At 50.3% G+C, this 17,746-nt stretch overlaps 1 protein-coding gene across 3 annotated transcripts in view; it reads left to right on the top strand.

Annotated features, from left to right (window-relative positions):
* NET1 (neuroepithelial cell transforming 1) overlaps nt 1–16,902 on the top strand; it is a 46,441-nt gene extending 29,539 nt beyond the window's left edge. For 2 of the 3 annotated variants that reach the window (XM_042051813.1, XM_042051821.1), the window contains exons 4-12: nt 10,385–10,492; nt 11,237–11,404; nt 12,152–12,214; nt 12,631–12,727; nt 12,835–12,911; nt 13,351–13,608; nt 13,848–14,018; nt 14,780–14,966; nt 15,154–16,902. In XM_042051813.1, coding sequence (XP_041907747.1) covers nt 10,385–10,492; nt 11,237–11,404; nt 12,152–12,214; nt 12,631–12,727; nt 12,835–12,911; nt 13,351–13,608; nt 13,848–14,018; nt 14,780–14,966; nt 15,154–15,545 — 1,521 coding nt within the window. In that variant the 3' untranslated portion in view covers nt 15,546–16,902. Of the gene's footprint in view, nt 1–6,163; nt 6,305–10,384; nt 10,493–11,236; nt 11,405–12,151; nt 12,215–12,630; nt 12,728–12,834; nt 12,912–13,350; nt 13,609–13,847; nt 14,019–14,779; nt 14,967–15,153 lie in introns of those variants that run through there. The other variant, XM_042051831.1, reaches the window with a different exon arrangement.
* The last annotated feature ends 844 nt before the right edge of the window (nt 16,903–17,746 follow it).

The following is a 17,746-nucleotide window of genomic DNA, read 5'->3' as shown; positions in this document are numbered from 1 at the left end:
AGGCTTTAGGGATTCCTGCAAGGTCTTAGCGAGGATCCTTTTTCTGACCCCCCCCTCCCTCCCCAAGCTGTGTCTTCTCCAAGTGTCCCTCACATTTGGGAGGGGGATTTCAGCCCAAACCAGCCCTGGAGTTGGCCAAGTTTGGGCAGCAGAATCATGGAATGGTTTGGGTTGGAAGGGACCTTAAATCCATCTCATCCCAATGCCCTAGCAGGGAAAAAGGAAAAGGATGTGAGGATCAAGCTGATGGGGACAACAGCTGCAGGCAAGGCAGAAAACACTGATTTAATTTTATTTATCACGTGAAAAATTGCTTGAAAAAGGAGAGGAGAGGGGGAGAAAATCCTTGTGTGTGGATTCTTGCCACTCCAGACCACTTGAAGTGTCATTCCATGGACAGAATCCTCCCAAAAATCTTGTCATTCCTCCCAAAACCTTGTCATTCCTCCCCAAAACTTATTAATTCCTCCAAAACCTTGTCATTCCCCCCAAAAACCTTCACATTCTCCCAAAAACCTTCTCATTCCCCCAAAAACCTTCTCATTCCCCCAAAAACCTTCTCATTCCTCCCCAAAACCTTCTCAGTCCTCCCCAAAACCTTCTCCTTCCCCCAAAACCTTCTCATTCCTCCCAAACCTTCTCATTCCTCCCAAAAACCTTCTCATTCCCCCAAAAACCTCGTCCTTCCCCCAAAAACCTCGTCCTTCCCCCAAAAACCTTCTCATTCCCCCAAAAACCTCCTCCTTCCCCCAAAAACTTTCTCATTCCTCCCAAAAACCTTCTCATTCCCCCCAAAAACCTTCTCATTCCCCCCAAAAACCATCTCCTTCCCCCAAAAACCTTCTCATTCCCCCCAAAAACCATCTCCTTCCCCCAAAAACCTTCCCATTCCTCCCAAAAACCATCTCATTCCCCCAAAAACCTTCTCATTCCTCCCAAAAAACCTTGGCTTCAGGCAGGGATAACCCAGCCTAAAAATCCTTCCCAAACAATGCAAGAAGAGATCTCCTCTTACTCAAACATCCCCCCAAGCTGTAAAGAAACAACCAAACCAGTTCTTCCCTCCTCCCTCCCTCTTCCCGAAGGACTTTTATGGGAATTTTCTTGGCGTGTCTGATTCCTGCAGGAACGTGCCTGTGCATAAGTTACAAATCTGTGTTTGAAAATAGACTTTGATCCCAACAGCATCAGCTCCAACAAACAACCCTTGGCACGGGAGCTGGACTCGACTGGAGCTTCTTGCTCCATTAATCCCCGGAAAAAAAAAAAAAGAGATGTTGTGTTTAATGATATCCCTGGATTGGCTGATCCATGTTTGCTGCTCTCTCATTCATATTCATAAGATGGAAATTGCTTTTCTGCCCCGAGCAGGGAAGGTCGAGGCAACTCATTGCAAAATGTTCAAAGGTGGATTTTACCTTTCCTCCAGAGAGTTCCAAAACGTTCGAGGATGGATTTCAGGAAAATCAGAGTTGATTTTTTTGTGGCTGTTTAAAGGAGTTGAGTGGCAGCTAATTATAGTCACCATCCCAAATAAACGCTGGATTCCGGAGCGGCTCCTAAAGTTTTGGGATGACCCCAATGGTCTCTGGTTGGGTCATCGCCTACTTTTGCTCATTTTCCAGAATCCTGCTCTGAATTTGGCTCGGAATATAAATATCCAGGAGTGGAATGTTAAACACAGCTCATGGCCAGTAAACAACCTCGTGTAGGGGTCCCACTGAACATGTATGGGAAAAGCCTGGAGTGGAAAATCCTATTTATCCCGTCCTCGACTCTTCTGCGTCTTCCACTAAATATATCCCAGTAAAAATAGCGGGAAAGTGCGGCTTTAGGTGCATGGCAGTGCCCAGGAAATGGGATTTCAAACTGGGCATGGAAAGGAATATGGGGATGCACTGGATGCTTTCGTTCTCCCCGAGACTTGCAGCCGCCGACGGGATTAAAACGTCGCAGGTCCTTGCTTTGAGGGAATTGAATCCAGATGTCAGGCACATCCCAGGATCTGGGAAAACTGGGAAAGCTGCCCACTGAGGAATACCCTCCTGCCTGCAGGCTCTGTAGTGCCCCAGCTCAAATCTCCTCCTCCCCAGCCAGGGCTACAACTGAGCTCTTTGATTCCTGGTTCCTGTCCCTCTGCAGGGTTAGGGATCAAATGGAGCAATCCCAGGGTTTCCTGGGAATGGTTGGCATTGGTAGCATGGCCAGACCAGGGTGCCATAAGGATTCTCCATTTGATGATAGGCTGAAAATCCCAATCCTGCTGGGATTTTTATGGCTGCTGTGGCTCCATCACATCATTTCCTTGAGTTTTTCCAAGAGAAAAGGCAGGATCAGCTCATGTGTGTCCACCCTGGACACAGGTGCTGGGGGCATTTTCAGCTGTTGGGGACAACATTCCTGCACGACCACACTTGGCAGCCCCTGGCACGAGCCAGATGCTAGGTGTCACCTCAACAAGTGAGTGTTTTTATCCCAGAAAACTTCCATCAGCCTGGAATCGCACACCGGAATTTGGGTGCACGTTTTCTTCGGGATTCATCTCTCGTTAATCTAAAATTAACTGGATGATGCGTTGGGGCTGAAATAACCAAATGGCACGGCAATACCCCAGGGAGGAGTTTTATTTGGTGGCAGCCCTTCCAGGAATAATTTCCAGGAGCAAGGAATGTCACAGGTACGAGGCTGCCCAGGATTCAAGGAAAACAGCTCTGTGGGAATGAAATCCCAGCCTAAAAATAAGAGGAAAACAACGAGGATTGGGTGGTTCCCTGTCACTCCAACTCTTCCCTGCTCCCTGATTTGATAACAGGATAGGAGCCACTGAGGGATTTTGCTCCTGGAAGTGAGAATCTCCATGTGAATCCAGGGCAGGAATGCTATGGATGCCCCCTGGCAGGAGAGCACAAGAACTGGTCTGGTATCCATGGCCTGCCCAGCTGCGTTCCTGAGGCTCCAGAGAGGCTGGAGGGGCAGGGAAGGCAGGGAAGAGGTTGGAGGCAGGGCAGAGGGGGAAGGGAGCACTGGGAAGGCACAGGGAGATGTCTTGGATAGAAGGATGCGTGCTGAGTTGGAGGGAAGCTGGAATTGCAGCGCAGGGTTTCTAGGGAAATCCTTCAATCTGGTGTGTTGCTCCTGCTGCCCAAGGCACAATTCTCCTTCCTTTTCCCGTATTTTGGCTTCTGTCAGAGGGTTCCCACGTTCCACAGCCTTGTTCGGGATGGGTTTGCATCCCAATGACCTTGAGTAACTTAAAGATATTCCCTCTTCCATGGCAGAAGTGGAGCAGGTGAGGAACGTGGAGGTATCGGAGCGTGCCCGGAGCTGCTTCGTGGCCACACAGGGCATCCCGAGAATGTGATCCTGGGAAAGGGTCATTGTGCCTGTCCATGGTCACATTCCAACCTGGCTGGCTACAGGCTTCTCCAGGTTTATTGCCATCCCTGTGAGTTCATCTCCAGCCCTTGGGATGGATTTATGGTGCTCATGTCCATCCCTTGGGATGGGTTTATGGTGATCGTCTCTACCACTCGGGATGCATTTATGGTGATCATCTCCTTTACTCAGGGTGGATTTATGATGATCATGTCCACCACTCAGGATGGATTTGTGGTGTTTATCTTCATCATTGGGGATGGGTTTTTGCAATAATTCCATCCCTTGGGATGGGTTTATGGTCATTATCTCCATCACTCAGGATGGATTTGTGGCCATCATCTCCACGACTTAGGGTGGATTTTTGGTGTTTATCTTCATCACTTGGAATGGATTTTTGGCAATCATTCCCATCCCTTGGGATGGGTTTATGGTGATCGTCTCCACCACTCAGGATGGATTTACGGTGCTCATCTCCATCCTCTGGGATGGGTTTATGGTGATCATCTCCATCCCTTGGGATGGATTTATGGTGCTCATGTCCATCCTTTGGGATGAGTTTATGGTGCTTATCTCCAGCACTCAGAATGGATTTTTCCCCAAATGCCGTTGATGACCTGTACAGATACAGCTGCCACACAGAAGCCATCCCGTTCCAAACTGGGCCAGCTGGGAACTGCTGCCCTTAGGGAATTTGTGGCTCTAAGGCCTTGCCCACCCCTTTCTCCAAAGGAAGGGCATTTTCCAGGACACAAATCCCTTTGCCTGGCCCAGAGCCAGCAGCCCTGGAGCTCTGTTCCATCAGGCCAGGGATGTTTCCTCACCATGACCTCACCTGGGCCTTGCATCACCACGAATTCGTCACCTCCCAAAGTGTCACCAGAAAGTCAGGGATCACCTGTGGCTGAACCACGTGGGCCCTTCCCCGAGGGCTGGGGAAGGAGGACAATTTAACACCCACGTCACCAAACAGCTCAGACGGGAGCATGAGGAGCTCTGGGACATGGGACATCACGTCCTGGTGCTGCCAGAAGCGTTTCAGTGGCACCTTGGTGTGCGTGACTGTTCACGCCTCCCCTCACAGCTCCTGGGTGTTCATCCCCTATTTTTAGTTGGCCTTTTTTCCATCCCCTTGGGAAGAGATGAGCTCCCAGTGCTCCTGAATCTTTAGGCCAAGTTTAACAAGGCTCAGAGTTTGGATTTTAGGAGAAATGGGTTTGATGCTCCCTAAAAAAAAATAATCAGACTCAGGGGAGGGTTTGGCTGCTCCTCCCCAGAGTCAGCGTCACTTTGGTGTTAAAAATAGTGGATTTCAGTAATCCAGGAAAGGATTTTTGTGTCTGAAACAGTCACAGTCTGTCCTTTCAGCAAACGGATAGAAACTCGGTGTATCCTGAATTTCTGAGAATCCTCAATGTCCTGCTCTTGCATGGCAGAGGTTAAGTGGGTGCAGATTTGCTGAGAGAAGCAAACAAAGCCAAAAATTAAAAATTCAGGGGAGGGGACAGCAGGACTTTCCTCCTTCTCCCCCTCCTCCTCATGATTCCAAAAAATGCTGTTTGCAAACCTTCCGCTGTCCCACAGCTGGAATCCACCCCAAATTTATCTCCTCGAAGCAGCAGCTTGGTTAGAACAGGTAAGCAGCCAAATCAACTCCATTTATTTTTACCAGCACAGGAAAGCTTTTATTTCAGAGATCTGTAGCAGTGCCAGGAATAAAAGGACTTGAACAAACAAACAGAAAATCCAAACCCTTTGCATCTCCAGCCGGGCCTGCCGGGACAGGCTCTGCTGGGAGAAGAGGGGGAGAGGCTCAGCCCAGCCCCTGGCTACCAGAGCTGTGCCAGCACAACTTTAAAGCTCAGAGCAGACTTAAAAGCACAGGTCTAGACAAGAATTATTATTTTTTTAAACATTTTGCAGCAGCAAAGGTTATATGCTCCAGCGTTGGCAGTGAGAGCCGCCGTGAGGAGGAGCTTGTCCCACCACGCTGTAAGTGCCAGGAAAAAACACTAAAAATGGGGAAAAAAACCCAAAGAAACACATTTGCTTTGTATGATGGAACAGCCCTCTTGCCTCCCTTGCAACAGAGTCTCTTGGAGGTCCCGTTTTTCACAGGATCCCAGGATGGGTGAGGTTGGAAGGGATCCCAGGGAATCCCCTGGTCCCACTCCCTGCTCTAGCGGGGCCATCCCAGAGCACAGGGCACAGGGAAGTGTGCCGGTGGCTCTGGAATATCCCCAGCGAGGACACTGCACCCCTCTCTGGTCTCTGCTCAGGGCTCGGGCACTGCCCAGGGCAGAAGTTCTGCCCCATGTCCAGGGGGAGCTCCCTGGGATCGTTCCCTGCCCGTCCCTCTGGTGCCACCCCCGGAGCAGAGCCCGCTCCGTCCTTTGGCAGCCTCCCTTTGGACATCGGGACCGTGGGCGAGGCCCCCTCAGCCGTGTCCCCTCCCGGGGCCGAACAGCCCCAGCTCCCTCAGCCCCTCCTGGGCACGGAGCTGCTCCAGCCCTAAACCATCCTCACACCCCTCCTCTGGCCCCGCTCCAGCAGCTCCAGCTCCCTCCTGTCCTGAGGAGCCCAGATGTGCCTGCCAGATCTGAGCACAGGCGCAGGAAGGTTTTTTGGGAGAGGGTTTTTTGGGAGAGGTGTGGAAGAATTTGGGGCTCCGGGACGGTCGGGAGTGCCCCGGGCACCCGCGGGGGCGTGGCTTGGCACGGAGGGGGCGGGGTCTGTGCGCTGGGCCCGCCCCTGCGGTGCGGTTGGGCGGGCGGCGCGCGGCGGGCGCAGAGCGCGATGAGCGCGGGCTGAGGGAGGGTCGGGGGCGCCTGCGGCCATGGTGGCGCACGACGAGCTCGGCGGGCTGCTGCCCATCAAAAGGACTATCCGGGTCATCGACGCGCAGAACCAGCACTTCAGGGAGCAGGAGGTGAGCGGGAGAGGGGGAAAACCGGGATTTATTTGAGGGGAGAGTGGGGAGGGGGAATCCCCTCAGCCCCCTCAGCTTCCCGCTCTCCGCGTCTGAGGGGAGGCGGCGAGCCGGGCAGAGCGCGGGGCAGCCAGCGATTTAAAATAAATTTTATATATATATATATATTTAAGTCCATATATATGTATACATATATTTTATATGCTTTTTTTTTTTTAATATATGCAATATATTTAAGTTCATAGCCCCCGAAGAGTGGGACCAGGCAGCCAGAAACAATCTCGGCGCCTCACCCAGCTATTAAAAAAAACTATATATATGAGTTCATGTATATGTATATATCTTCTTTATATACATATATATCCATTATATATATGTCGGTGTGTATTTATTTATATATGTGTGTATATATATATATTCATGGCCCCCAAAAAGTGAGCCAAAACCAGTCTCGGTGCTTCACCTGACCCCGCTTCTCCCAGCTGGTTTTTCATTAAAACTTCTCCTGTTTTCATTAAAAAATCGCCTGTGTCTCTCAGCGCTCTTTCCACTGACAGGATTTCTCCTAATTAGATGCTTGTTTGCTGCTTGAACCGAAAAAAAAACCCCTCGTGGGGTTTGTCGGGCTTTTGAGGGCTGGTTTGTTTTATTGAAGTATTGTTATTTTTATCGCGTGTTGTTATGCAGATGGTAATAATTGCGCTCCTGGTAGGTGTTCCCAAGCCTCCTGCTGCGACAGGAGCAAAAGTTCAGCAGCCAGGTAGGGCCCGGCTGCCTTGGGCTGGGTTTATTGCCGAGATTAGTGGCGAGATGAGGTGGAAAAGTTAAAAAAAAAAAACAAGGCGTCTCCAGACGTCGCTGAGGTTTGAGGGCTCAGCGCCGAGTCACCAACCCCTGCAAATCCTGGATTTGCAACAGCCAAACTTGGGCAATCTCATTGTGCAAAAGGGAAACCAGATGTTGGGGGGAGAAATAACATAAACCAGATCTCTGGGAGGGGAGTAAATGGCCTCTTAATTCTTAATCGCCTGAGCCAACACTTCTCACTCGGAGCCGCTTCAAGAGGCACTGGAGTTACCAGTGGGTGTCCCTTAGTCGGGAATGGGCTGTTGGATTTGGGAGAAGTGTGGAGCCGAAGTCTGATTGTTCATCTTGAAACTCAGCAAGCCCCTTGTGTGTGAATCTTCCATCGAGGTGGTCAGGTGCTGGTGATTTCTGGCAGGAATTATTCAGGCTGCTGACTAAAATCGCCTTTTTGCTGAATTGGCTCAGTAGGAAAAGTTTGGCCGCGCGTGGTTTTGCCATTGGTCACCGAGTTCGTGCGTGCTGGTGTGGGGCCGGTGGAGGACATTGCACTCGAGTGAGGAAGGATCCTTGTAAAAACCACTAATTATTACCCAGCACGGGAGAAAGGTTGTGGGCGTGCTGCTGCTGCTGCTGCAAGAAAAGCTTGCTCAAAAGTAAAGCCCGGTTTTCTTTCGAGCAAGGTGCAATCTTTTCATGAGTTAACCTGCACTTAGAAACACTTGAAGGAATTCCAGGAGTGTGAAATCTCGCCTGGCACAAAATCAGCTTTAGTGGCTGTGCTCGTGATGTATTAATTCACTTTTAATAAAGAGTCCTCTGGAAAAAAAAAAATTCCTGATGGAACTGTTGACCCCGCTGGGGTTTTAATTATCTGGGGGTGCTGTAACACCCCTGGCTTGTTACAGAAACCTCCCAGACTTTATTGTAATCTGGCTCCTGTAAGGAAGACGGCGTGGAGACAGGAGAGTCATTGTTTGCAAGTCCAGAGCTAAAAAAAACCCTCCTGAGCCCGAGTTATCCGCAGTATGAACTGCCCGGAGTCTCGGCTTACACCGGGCTGGAAGGGGAGTACATGACCCCGGGCTGGAACACAGAGCTCAGCAAAGGGGGAGCTTCCAAGCACAGGGATTTTATTTTCCTCCTCCCTGCTCTGCTTCAAACGACAGCACTCAGGAGAAGAACCAGATGCTTTTTTTTTTTTTTGGCAGTCGAGCCATGTCTGAGGAGCACTCAGACACAAAGTGGGAATTTTTTTTTTCTCCTTTAAGAGAGGAAAAACGGCCTTTTGCTAAGCTGAGTTCAGGAATTCCTCCTGCCAGCCCTTGGGCACGTGCATGTGTCGCTTCAAGCGGGCACAGATGTGCAGGGAAGGCATTCCCACATTCCCTCATGGCCCTGGGCTCCGGCCCTGACACTGGATCTCTGCAGAGCTGCAGCGCTGACCCTTCACCAGTGACCTGTTCGAGCCTCGCCGTGGCCTGGGGTTTCTCGCTATTCATTTTCAGTGTCACGTTTTGCTTTTCCAGGCTATTTATATCCCTGGCCTTGCCAGAGCCGTGGGTGGCTTTGTGTCTGGATCTTCCCTGCCTCAGTCCTGCACTTTGTTAAGCTCCTCTTGGCCCATGTCCCTTTATCCTACTGCACTGATACGTGACTTTCTAGAAGTCAATACCTCCCTTTTCTTCCACTCAGAAACATCTGCAATAAATTAAAGCTTCCTTGTTGTCTTTGAGCCTGGCCTAACTTTCCAACCTTTTCCTGACTGTCCCTGTCTTGAGCTCAGTGAAAAAGTTCCTGCTGTCCCACTTAGAACCAGCTGAGGATCCCGTGATTCGAGGACGTTTGTACAGCTTTCCCCCATTTTTATGGTACCCTCCTAATTCTGACACTCCCCAAACGTTTCAAGCACAGCTTTGTGCTGTGCCAAGAGGTTTTTTTTCTTCCTGCACGGCTCATAAATTGTTTCTTTTCATGTTCCCCCCTGCAAGTTTGAAGGCTGAACTCAGGGTGAGCTCACCTCCTCCTCTATTGCTCAACGCCGCGTGTGGGCAGGGCCGCTCCTCGGGTCGAGTTGCTGAAATCGGATCTCGCACATACGTAGCTTTTATGCTGCCTCAGCCTCATGACTGGAATCCAGCTCCGTGTGTTCCTGTTCCCCTTTTTTTTCTGGTTTTGTTTTCAACATTTGTCACTTTTGAGCAAAGGGTTTGCCCACCAAGCTGGGCTGGGGGTGGAGACAGCGCAGAGCTCGTCCTCAGCAGCCTTCACAGTCTCTGCCTTTTGAAAGAGTAGGAATTCAATAATTAACCAATTTTAACTGAGATGAACCCAAAAGGAGGCTGCTTCCCCCTCCTGATCTGAGCTTCGTGCTGAGCAGTCTCATGAGGATGAGTCATGTCTAACCCTCTGCCAGATGTTTGGGAGCACCAGGGCAATCCTCCAGCCTTTTCCAGGCCTTAACTCCGAGCCCATCTCTTCCCAGCCCTGTGCACACCTTTCCTGCCCAGCCCTCGCCACACAATATTTTTGATGTCAAACACGTCGAGTTGCCAACAGAACTTTCAAAACTGAAGCAGCAGGAGCCTTCCAGGGGCGTTTCCTCTTTCTTGGCAGCGTTTGGGTCGGGACAGACTTGAGCTCCCGGCAGGGATTAGTGGTGGAGAAAAGCAGAAGCTCCAACTTTCGAATCTAAACAAGGTGTAAGAAAAATTACAGCGATTGCAGGAGGTGGGGAAGTGCAGCAGGAGGAGGAAACTTTGTAAACCGAAGGTTTTAAGCTTTATCTGCTCCGTGTGTGCATGTCCCTCACAGGAATGTTCAGCTTGTGGTTGGTTGCTGCTTGTTAGAGGAGCTGCTGAGGCCGTGCTGGGCTCCCACTGCTGCTCTGCTCTCCAAAATAAAGTGGAAAAACACATTCTTTCTCCAGAGGAAAAGATGAGAAAATGGAGAAGCAGATCCCAGCTCCATCTTTAGCTGTCACAGAGTGTCAGAGAACACTTTAATCTATTTCTGTTCAAAGCATAACAGTCCCTGCTGGAGCCCTATTTTGAATTCTCACTGATGTTCTCTCACCTCTTTTAACACTGGGCAAAACCTCTGCGGTTTAATTGCAGCCTTAAAGTTCAGACAAATATTTATAGCCTTTAAAGATGAATGGCTGCTTCCAAACGCTCTCCTTGCTGCGTTTGCCACTCCTTAAGTGGATTTGTGCTTTTGAAACCTGCCTGAGAAATTTCAGAGCCAGGACAATTTGTTCTCTGCTTTGCTTTGCAGGAGCCAAGCACTAAACGGGTCCGGCCTTTAGCACGAGTCACCTCCCTGGCAAACCTGATCTCTCCTGTCAGAAATGGGGCAGTTCGGCGCTTTGGGCAGACAATCCAGGTAAAAACAGAGCCTTTGGCTCCTCGGATCTGGAGATTTGGGGAAGGGATTGGTTGGATGGGGTAAAAGGGGCACCCCATGGGATTTTGAGGCGTCTCTTGAAAATCTCCGTGAACTTTCCTGGGCCTTGGGAATGAGAAGTGCTGCCTCAGGAGTTCACAGGTATAAACTGCTGTGGAAAAACAAGGCTAAGCAGTAAATAAAATAAACTGCTTCAGACAGACAGAAAGAGCTGATAAAATGTCCCAGGCCCCAGCACACGTGTGCTGCAGCATGATGCGAGCTGACCTTGCTGCCCAGCACTGTCACAGGAGTGTTTTCCAAGGAGCTCTGTGCTCACACCTGCAGATAAGACCACATCTGGCTTTTAGGAACTCTGCGGAACACCAGAGCAAAGTTCAAGTGGCTCCTGATTAAGCTCTTCATAGGGAGAATTATGATCCTCATTTATTTACTTCCTCATACCTTGGAAATAAACCCAAGCTTTGCCTTCCCATCTTCCTCCCCAGTGGATCAGAGCAGGGAGAGGGGCATGGAAAACTTTGCCAAGCTCTGGCCTTTCTCAGCAGCTTGATTAAAGTGTTCCTTTATCTGAGGAAAAGTGTCTGGGTGTGTTTTCCTGCGTGGACAAACCAGGAGGATGAAGGATTGGGAGGGGGATGGATAATTCTGTAATACTTCTGAAATGTTGGCTCTCCACATTTGTTTTTAATATTTTTATTTTTCTTTTTAAAATCCCTGCAGTCGTTTGCCCTTCGCAGTGACAGCAAATCCCCTGGCTGTGCCCAGAAGTCTTGCAGCAGATCTGCTGCTCCTACTCCCCCCAAGAGAAGGAACAGTGTCCTTTGGTCTGAAATGTTGGATGTCAACATGAAAGAATCCCTGAGCACCAAAGAAATCAAGCGCCAGGAGGTAGCTGTCCATGAAAAAACGGGGTCGGGAGAGGCAGCCTTGGCTTTGTGTCTGCCCTGGCTGGGAAAGGAGTAACAACCTTTGGGGGGGCTGCATCTTCCCATGCACCTAAAGCTAAGATTTATGTCTGCAGCAGACATGGGAAAAGGTGGATTCCTCTCTGGAGTCACTGGGGAATTTACCTCCCCACTCTGACCCTTCAGAGATGCCAAACTTTCCATGGGGGTGCTCGGCATTCCTGAAATCCCAACCCCGGCCCCGCTGGCTGCTCCGCAGCCGCCCCAACGGCAGGTTCCTCACAGAGCCAGCTGTCTTTCTCCTAAAGCTCCTGACAATTGGTTGGAAGCCAAACAGCAAGGCCTTGGCTTGCCTTTTTCCTGGAGTTCTTAGACAAATCTTTTGGAGACGACACAGAAGCCGCCGGAAGCCGCCTGGGATTTGACCTCTGCGGTTTCGGGGTTTTGTGTTTTCAGCCTTGCCTGGGTAAAAGCAGTGATTTAAAAGGCTCTAATATTTAATTTGGCTTGTGCAGGGGTGTCAGGGCTTTCACACAGTTGGAAGCAAAGCTGCTTTCTCAGGGCTAGGAAAGCAGATTTACTCAGGGTTGTCATGCCCAGGTGCCACCGAGTGATTGGGGTGGCCAAAGCCCTATTCAGGGCAGGCTGTACATTATGGGAGCTGGAAGGCTCTTCCTGAGAAAGACTGGGATTAAAAGTAACTCAGGATGCTTTATCCCCTTCTTCCCAGGCCATATATGAAATGTCCAGGGGAGAACAGGACCTCATTGAAGACCTGAAGCTGGCCAGAAAGGTGAGTGGGATTTTCCCTGCAGTCAGTGACGACATTCCAGAGAACAATGAGGTTTCTTTGCACCTGCAGGCATTACGTGGGAGCTTTATCAGCCCCAGAATCCCCAGTTTGAAAGCTGGCCCAGAGAGCTGACGTGAGCACTGGGACAGCACTGGTGTGATTGCACCAAACCCAGCCATAAAAGGATTGTGCAGAACTGCCTGGGGACTCCCTCTCCCAGCTGGGAATAGTTCAGGCAGGAAAATCCTTTTCGTTTAAGTCTTCCATACCACATGGAGGGGAATCTTGTAGCATCAAATCAATTTTACCCTTTGTGTTGGCTTCACTTCCTGCACCTGATAGATCCCCTCAGATGTAAATCATCGGCTTTGGGGCCTGGGAGATTTGAATAGATTTGGATATATTTGATTTGACAGGCCTACCACGATCCCATGCTGAAACTCTCCATCATGTCTGAGGAGGAGCTCACCCACATCTTTGGGGACTTGGATTCCTACATTCCTCTGCACGAAGGTAAGAGCAGCTGGCTGGTTTGTGCTCACTAGGATTTCACCCTTCTGCTTTCTCCTGTTACTCGCTGGGGCATTGCTGCAATTCCTCTTTCTCTGTTTCCATTCCAGACTTACTGGCAAGTTTGGGAGAAGCAACGAAACCAGATGGAACAGTGGAGCAGATTGGGCCCATCCTTGTGAAGTGGGTGAGTTCAGAACTTGGAATCTGAGCTTAGAGAACGTTTAAAGCCGGAATTTGCAAAGCTCTGGGGTTTTTGTGGCGCTCAGTTCAAGATTGGAAGGGAAATTCTGGCAATGCTGGGAACAATGGGATTCTGGTGGCTGGAATGGGCCCTGATTTCATCCCGGAGACGTGGAATGATGTGCTGATTTATGGTTGAAACGTCTGTGTCTCCTGGGCTCTTTGTCCCAGTGTGATTCCAGGAGAGTTATCCCTGCAAATCCAAACCATTGGGAGCTTCAAAGGCTCCATGTGCTTGTTCTCCTCACAAGATCCTTCCTTAGCTTTTTATATTGGGCAAAACATCCCGGTGAGGGCTGTAGAATTTCGTGAGTTTGACTTGGTAGTGACATCTGCTTTTCCCACAGGGAATCTGACTCCTAAATCTCCTCTGTTCCCTGCAGCTACCAAGACTCCACGCCTACAAAGGCTACTGCAGCAATCAGCTGGCAGCCAAAGCACTCCTGGATCAGAAGAAGCAGGACAGGAGAGTCCAGGATTTCCTGCAGCGCTGCCTGGAGTCTCCCTTCAGCCGCAAGCTGGACCTCTGGAGCTTCCTGGACATCCCTCGGAGCCGCCTGGTCAAATACCCCCTGCTCCTCAAGGAGATCCTGAGGCACACTCCCAAAGACCATCCCGATATCCACATTCTGGAAGAAGCTGTGAGTACTCCTGATTTCCTTCTGCTTGTTCAGACTAAGGATTTTATTTGGGAGCTCCAGAAATGTTCCTTAAGCCCTCAGCACTTCCCTGGGGGTTTTTCTTGGGGGCACAGATCTGTGAGAGGGAAAGTGAGGGATCAATCCGTATGGATTGCATCCTTTGGAGTTGTGAAGGAGCACGAGGAGAGGTCACGCAGGAAAGCAATTAATCACTCTGAATCATTTGTTTGGGTTTTTAGATATCCATAATCCAAGGAGTCCTCTCTGATATCAACCTGAAGAAGGGCGAGTCCGAGTGCCAGTATTACATTGACAAGCTGGAATACCTGGATGAGAAGCAGAAGGATCCAAGGATTGAAGGCAGCAAAGCTTTGCTGTGCCACGGGGAGCTGAAGAATAAAAATGGACATGTAAGCCCCTCATTTTTTACTCATTAATTCCCAAGCCTTCCCTCAGAGCTGGTTTAAACTCTTGGAGCGGGACTGGGAGCTTCCATCCTTAGGGATAGTTTAGACGTTGGATAAAAAAGCAGAGTAGAAATCCCTTGGTGGCAGCCTCATTTCGGGATGTAAGGGAGAGTTTCCTGCTGACAGCTTCACAGTCGGCTTTGGGAAGCTGGAAAATAATTAGCACGGAGTGCCCATAGAAAGTGCTCTCCATCCCGAGGGATTTCCTGCCTCTGTTTACTTCCAGGTGCTCTGACATTCCCCATTAGGAGCCCTGGCTTTTCCAAACAAAAGGGTTCCTGCAAAAGCCTGTTTGGCTTTGGGCTGGGCTGCCTGGAGTTTCTCTCCCACACACTGGATCCAGGCTTTGCTGCCTTTTGTCCTGATTTAAACCTCCTATCTTTTCATGTTTGCTTTGTTGATTGGGGTTTTTTTGTTGTTGTTTCATTTGGCTGTTTTACTCCTGCACGAGGCATTCCATGCTCTCAGGAAAGATATCGCTCCTAGTCCTATCCCTTGCATCTGGGAATGATAATTCCCTTTCTAGGGATCCATAAAATAATAAAGCTGCTGATGTAATCCCTGGTGTGCGCCAGACCTTGGCATTGTCACAGGAGACTCCAGAAGTTACTGTGGGTGAAACTGCAGATAAGGTGGCCTTGAATCCCACAGGATGTGTGACCTCATGGAATTCAGAGTGCATATTGGAATGTTTTCCCTTCCAGAAGCTCTACGTCTTCCTCTTCCAAGACATCCTGGTGCTGACACGGCCGGTGAGCCGGAACGAGCGCCAGGCGTTCCAGGTGTACCGCCAGCCCATCCCTGTCCAGGAGCTGCTCCTTGAAGACCTCCAGGATGGAGATGTCAAAATGGGAGGCTCCTTCCGAGGAGCTTTTGGAAATTCTGATAAAGGTATCGATCCAACCATCTCATCCATGGTGGCCATGAACTTCCAGCTGGGGCTTGGATAAGGAGACATCTTTGTGTCTCTGCTGGATTTTGGGATTAGGGGGGGGGTTTGTTGGGATTTCAAACCTACCAATGGAATCTGTAAATATCAGCTCGGGTCTGATCTGCTCTTCCCTCTGTTTATCTCCAGCCAAAAACATTTTCCGAGTCCGTTTCCAAGATCCCAGCCTGGGCCAGTCCCACACGCTGCAGGCCAACGACGTCTTCCACAAGCAGCAGTGGGTGAACTGCATCCGCACCGCCATCGCCCCATTCCAGAGGAACATTCCCGCCTCCGAGCTCAAGGAGCTGCCGGAGCTGAGCGAGGAGTCGGAGGAGAACAACCCCTCCGTGCCCAACATCCCAGCCCAGAAGCGCCGGTCGGGAATATCCGAGATGGAGCTGGATGAGAGCGCGGCCGAGTGCGGCTCCGTCCTGGACTCGGAGGAAGCCAAAGGGGTGAAATCCCACAGAACCTCATCTGGGCACAGAAAATCCAGGGAGAAGCAGCTCAGTGGGAAGCGGAAAGAAACACTGGTGTAAGGAAAAAGAGGAGCCCCAGTGGCACCCTGGGGGAAAACTGTTAATTTATAAATAATTCCGTGTACATTTTTGTACCGGGAGCGCCTTCGGAGCCGCTCCGCGGATCAGATCCTGGGTTTATATTGGAATGGCAGCTACTGGTGTTCGATTACTGTTGAACTGGGGTCTGTTTTTACACTTCAAATCCATGAGGGATTTCCAAAACCCTTGTGGCAGATCTGAAGAGCAAGTCGGGGGTCCTGAAAGTTTCACACAGCCGTGGTGGAGGCTGGAAAAAAAATAAAGTGGAATTTTGGGCAGCAGCAGGCAGTTTTGATCAACACTGCAAAAGTCCTTTAAAGGACTCAACACCTGAAGTCACACTGGTGTGTGGTTCTGGGAATTCCTGCAAATTTGCATGATTAAAGAGGAAAAAATCCTAAAAAAAGCAGACCCCAAGTTCAACAGGTTCTCAATTCACCTACTGGAATCTTTGATCTCTGCGTGTCCTTTGTACATTCCTCAGTCTCGCTCTTCTATCCTGCCAACTATTTAATTTTTTTATTAGTTTTGTTTTGAGTTTGGGATTGGGCTTTTGGGGTTATTTTTTGTTTCCTTCGCTTGGTTGGTTTTTTATTTTTGTATTTTTGTTGCTCAGACTTGGCATTTCCTTTCAAGTACTTGATCCTTCATGCTCCGAGGGGTGACGTCCCAACCGTCCCTCACGTCACCCTGGAGCAATCCATGGGCTGGAAGGAGACACTACTGAAAGAGAACTGCTTTACTCCAGGGTGTAGGAAGGTTGTAGGCACGTTGTAAAAGGGTTTGGGGAGCAGTGAGTAGAGGGGATAGCAGGGAGTGAAGGTAGATTCCGTGGTTTTGTTGCCTTTTGGAAATGAAAAGCTTCCCAACGGGAAGCAGGACTTGGAGGCAACCAAGGGGTTCTTGCATGTGGTAGAAAGGTAGAGGAGAGGAATTGTTGGAGAGGAGAGGGAGAGGGAGTGGTTGTAAATACTCAGAGGGGCAGCACTGCCATCTCCTAGTGGTCCAAAGATCCAGGGAAAAATCCAGGGAAAGATCCAGCTTGGGAAACAAAGTGGTGACAGCTCTGAGCACAACGGGGTGGCCCCATCCTTGACCAGCGATCCTTCCATCCCTAAGATCCAGGACTGGGGAGTGGCATCCTGCAATCCCTGTGAGCTGACATCCAGGACTGGGGAGCGGTGACTCCGCATCAGGGGTTGTCAGTGCCTGTCCCGTGTCCGGCCAGGAGCTTTGGGAACGGGCAGAGGGTGTACATAGACACAGCGTGTGGTTCTCTGTAAATGTTGTACAGTTTCCAGTGCCAAGTTCCATTAAATTCCTGACGGCCTCTCTCCTTCCTCATCCGAGTCCTGCCTGGGAGGGAGGGACGTGTCCGTGCTCGGGAGCTGCCGTCGGCTCCGGATCAATGCGGATCTGCTCCGAGGAACCCCTGTCCTGCCGGGATTCCTGCATGTCCAGGCAGGACAAGCCAGCATTGTCCGGTTCCATGTCCTGTCGTTATTCCACTGTATCCAGGCAGGACACGAGCCAGCAGCTGACAGTTTATGGATTCTCCTCAGTTTCTTGGGAAAAGGGAGCAGTGGGATTCTCCTCCCCCACGGAAAATGATCCGCCCCCAGCAGTGGAAGGGTCCTCATTTAGGAAATGTTAAATCCTTGAGGATCCTTGGGAAGGGGGATCCTGCTGGGCTGATTCCCGGGAAGTTTCCAGGGAGCACCTGGTTGTTGTACCAGGATAAACCCATCCAGTCTTCCCAGCTTTCCCAAAAACCTGTGGCTTCACCTGGTCCAAGGGTGTCCAGGCACCACAGCTCCCGGGGAGAGCGATCCCGGCTCCAGGCTGTCGCTGGGCCCCCGGGAGGGAAGGAGCAGCTCGGGTTTTTAGGGATAGGATCTACAGCTGAGCTCTGACCTGTGAAGCTGATTTGATCCAGAGGGAATTCAGCCCTTCCCGAGCAGGGGGAAGCTAGAAAAATGGCTCCTCCTGCAAAAAACGTGTCAGTGACAGGGAGAAGAAATCCCATGGATCGTCTGCTTGCCCTCCCCGAGTGAGGCTGGGCTGAATCTTTGTCTCCTCATCCTGCAGCCAATGGCAAATCAGCCAAAAATCTTTAATTTCCCTTAGAAGTAATTCCCTGACTCCTGGTGGTTCCTGTCCCTGCTCCATCCCTCCGGCAG

This window comes from Corvus kubaryi, unplaced genomic scaffold (genome assembly GCF_017639235.1).
Source record: "Corvus kubaryi isolate FWS band 111438036 unplaced genomic scaffold, C.kubaryi_AGA036_p1.0 135, whole genome shotgun sequence".
Taxonomy (NCBI): domain Eukaryota; kingdom Metazoa; phylum Chordata; class Aves; order Passeriformes; family Corvidae; genus Corvus; species Corvus kubaryi.
Note: the sequence above shows the minus strand (reverse complement) of the source record. Positions and strands in the feature narration are given on the sequence as shown.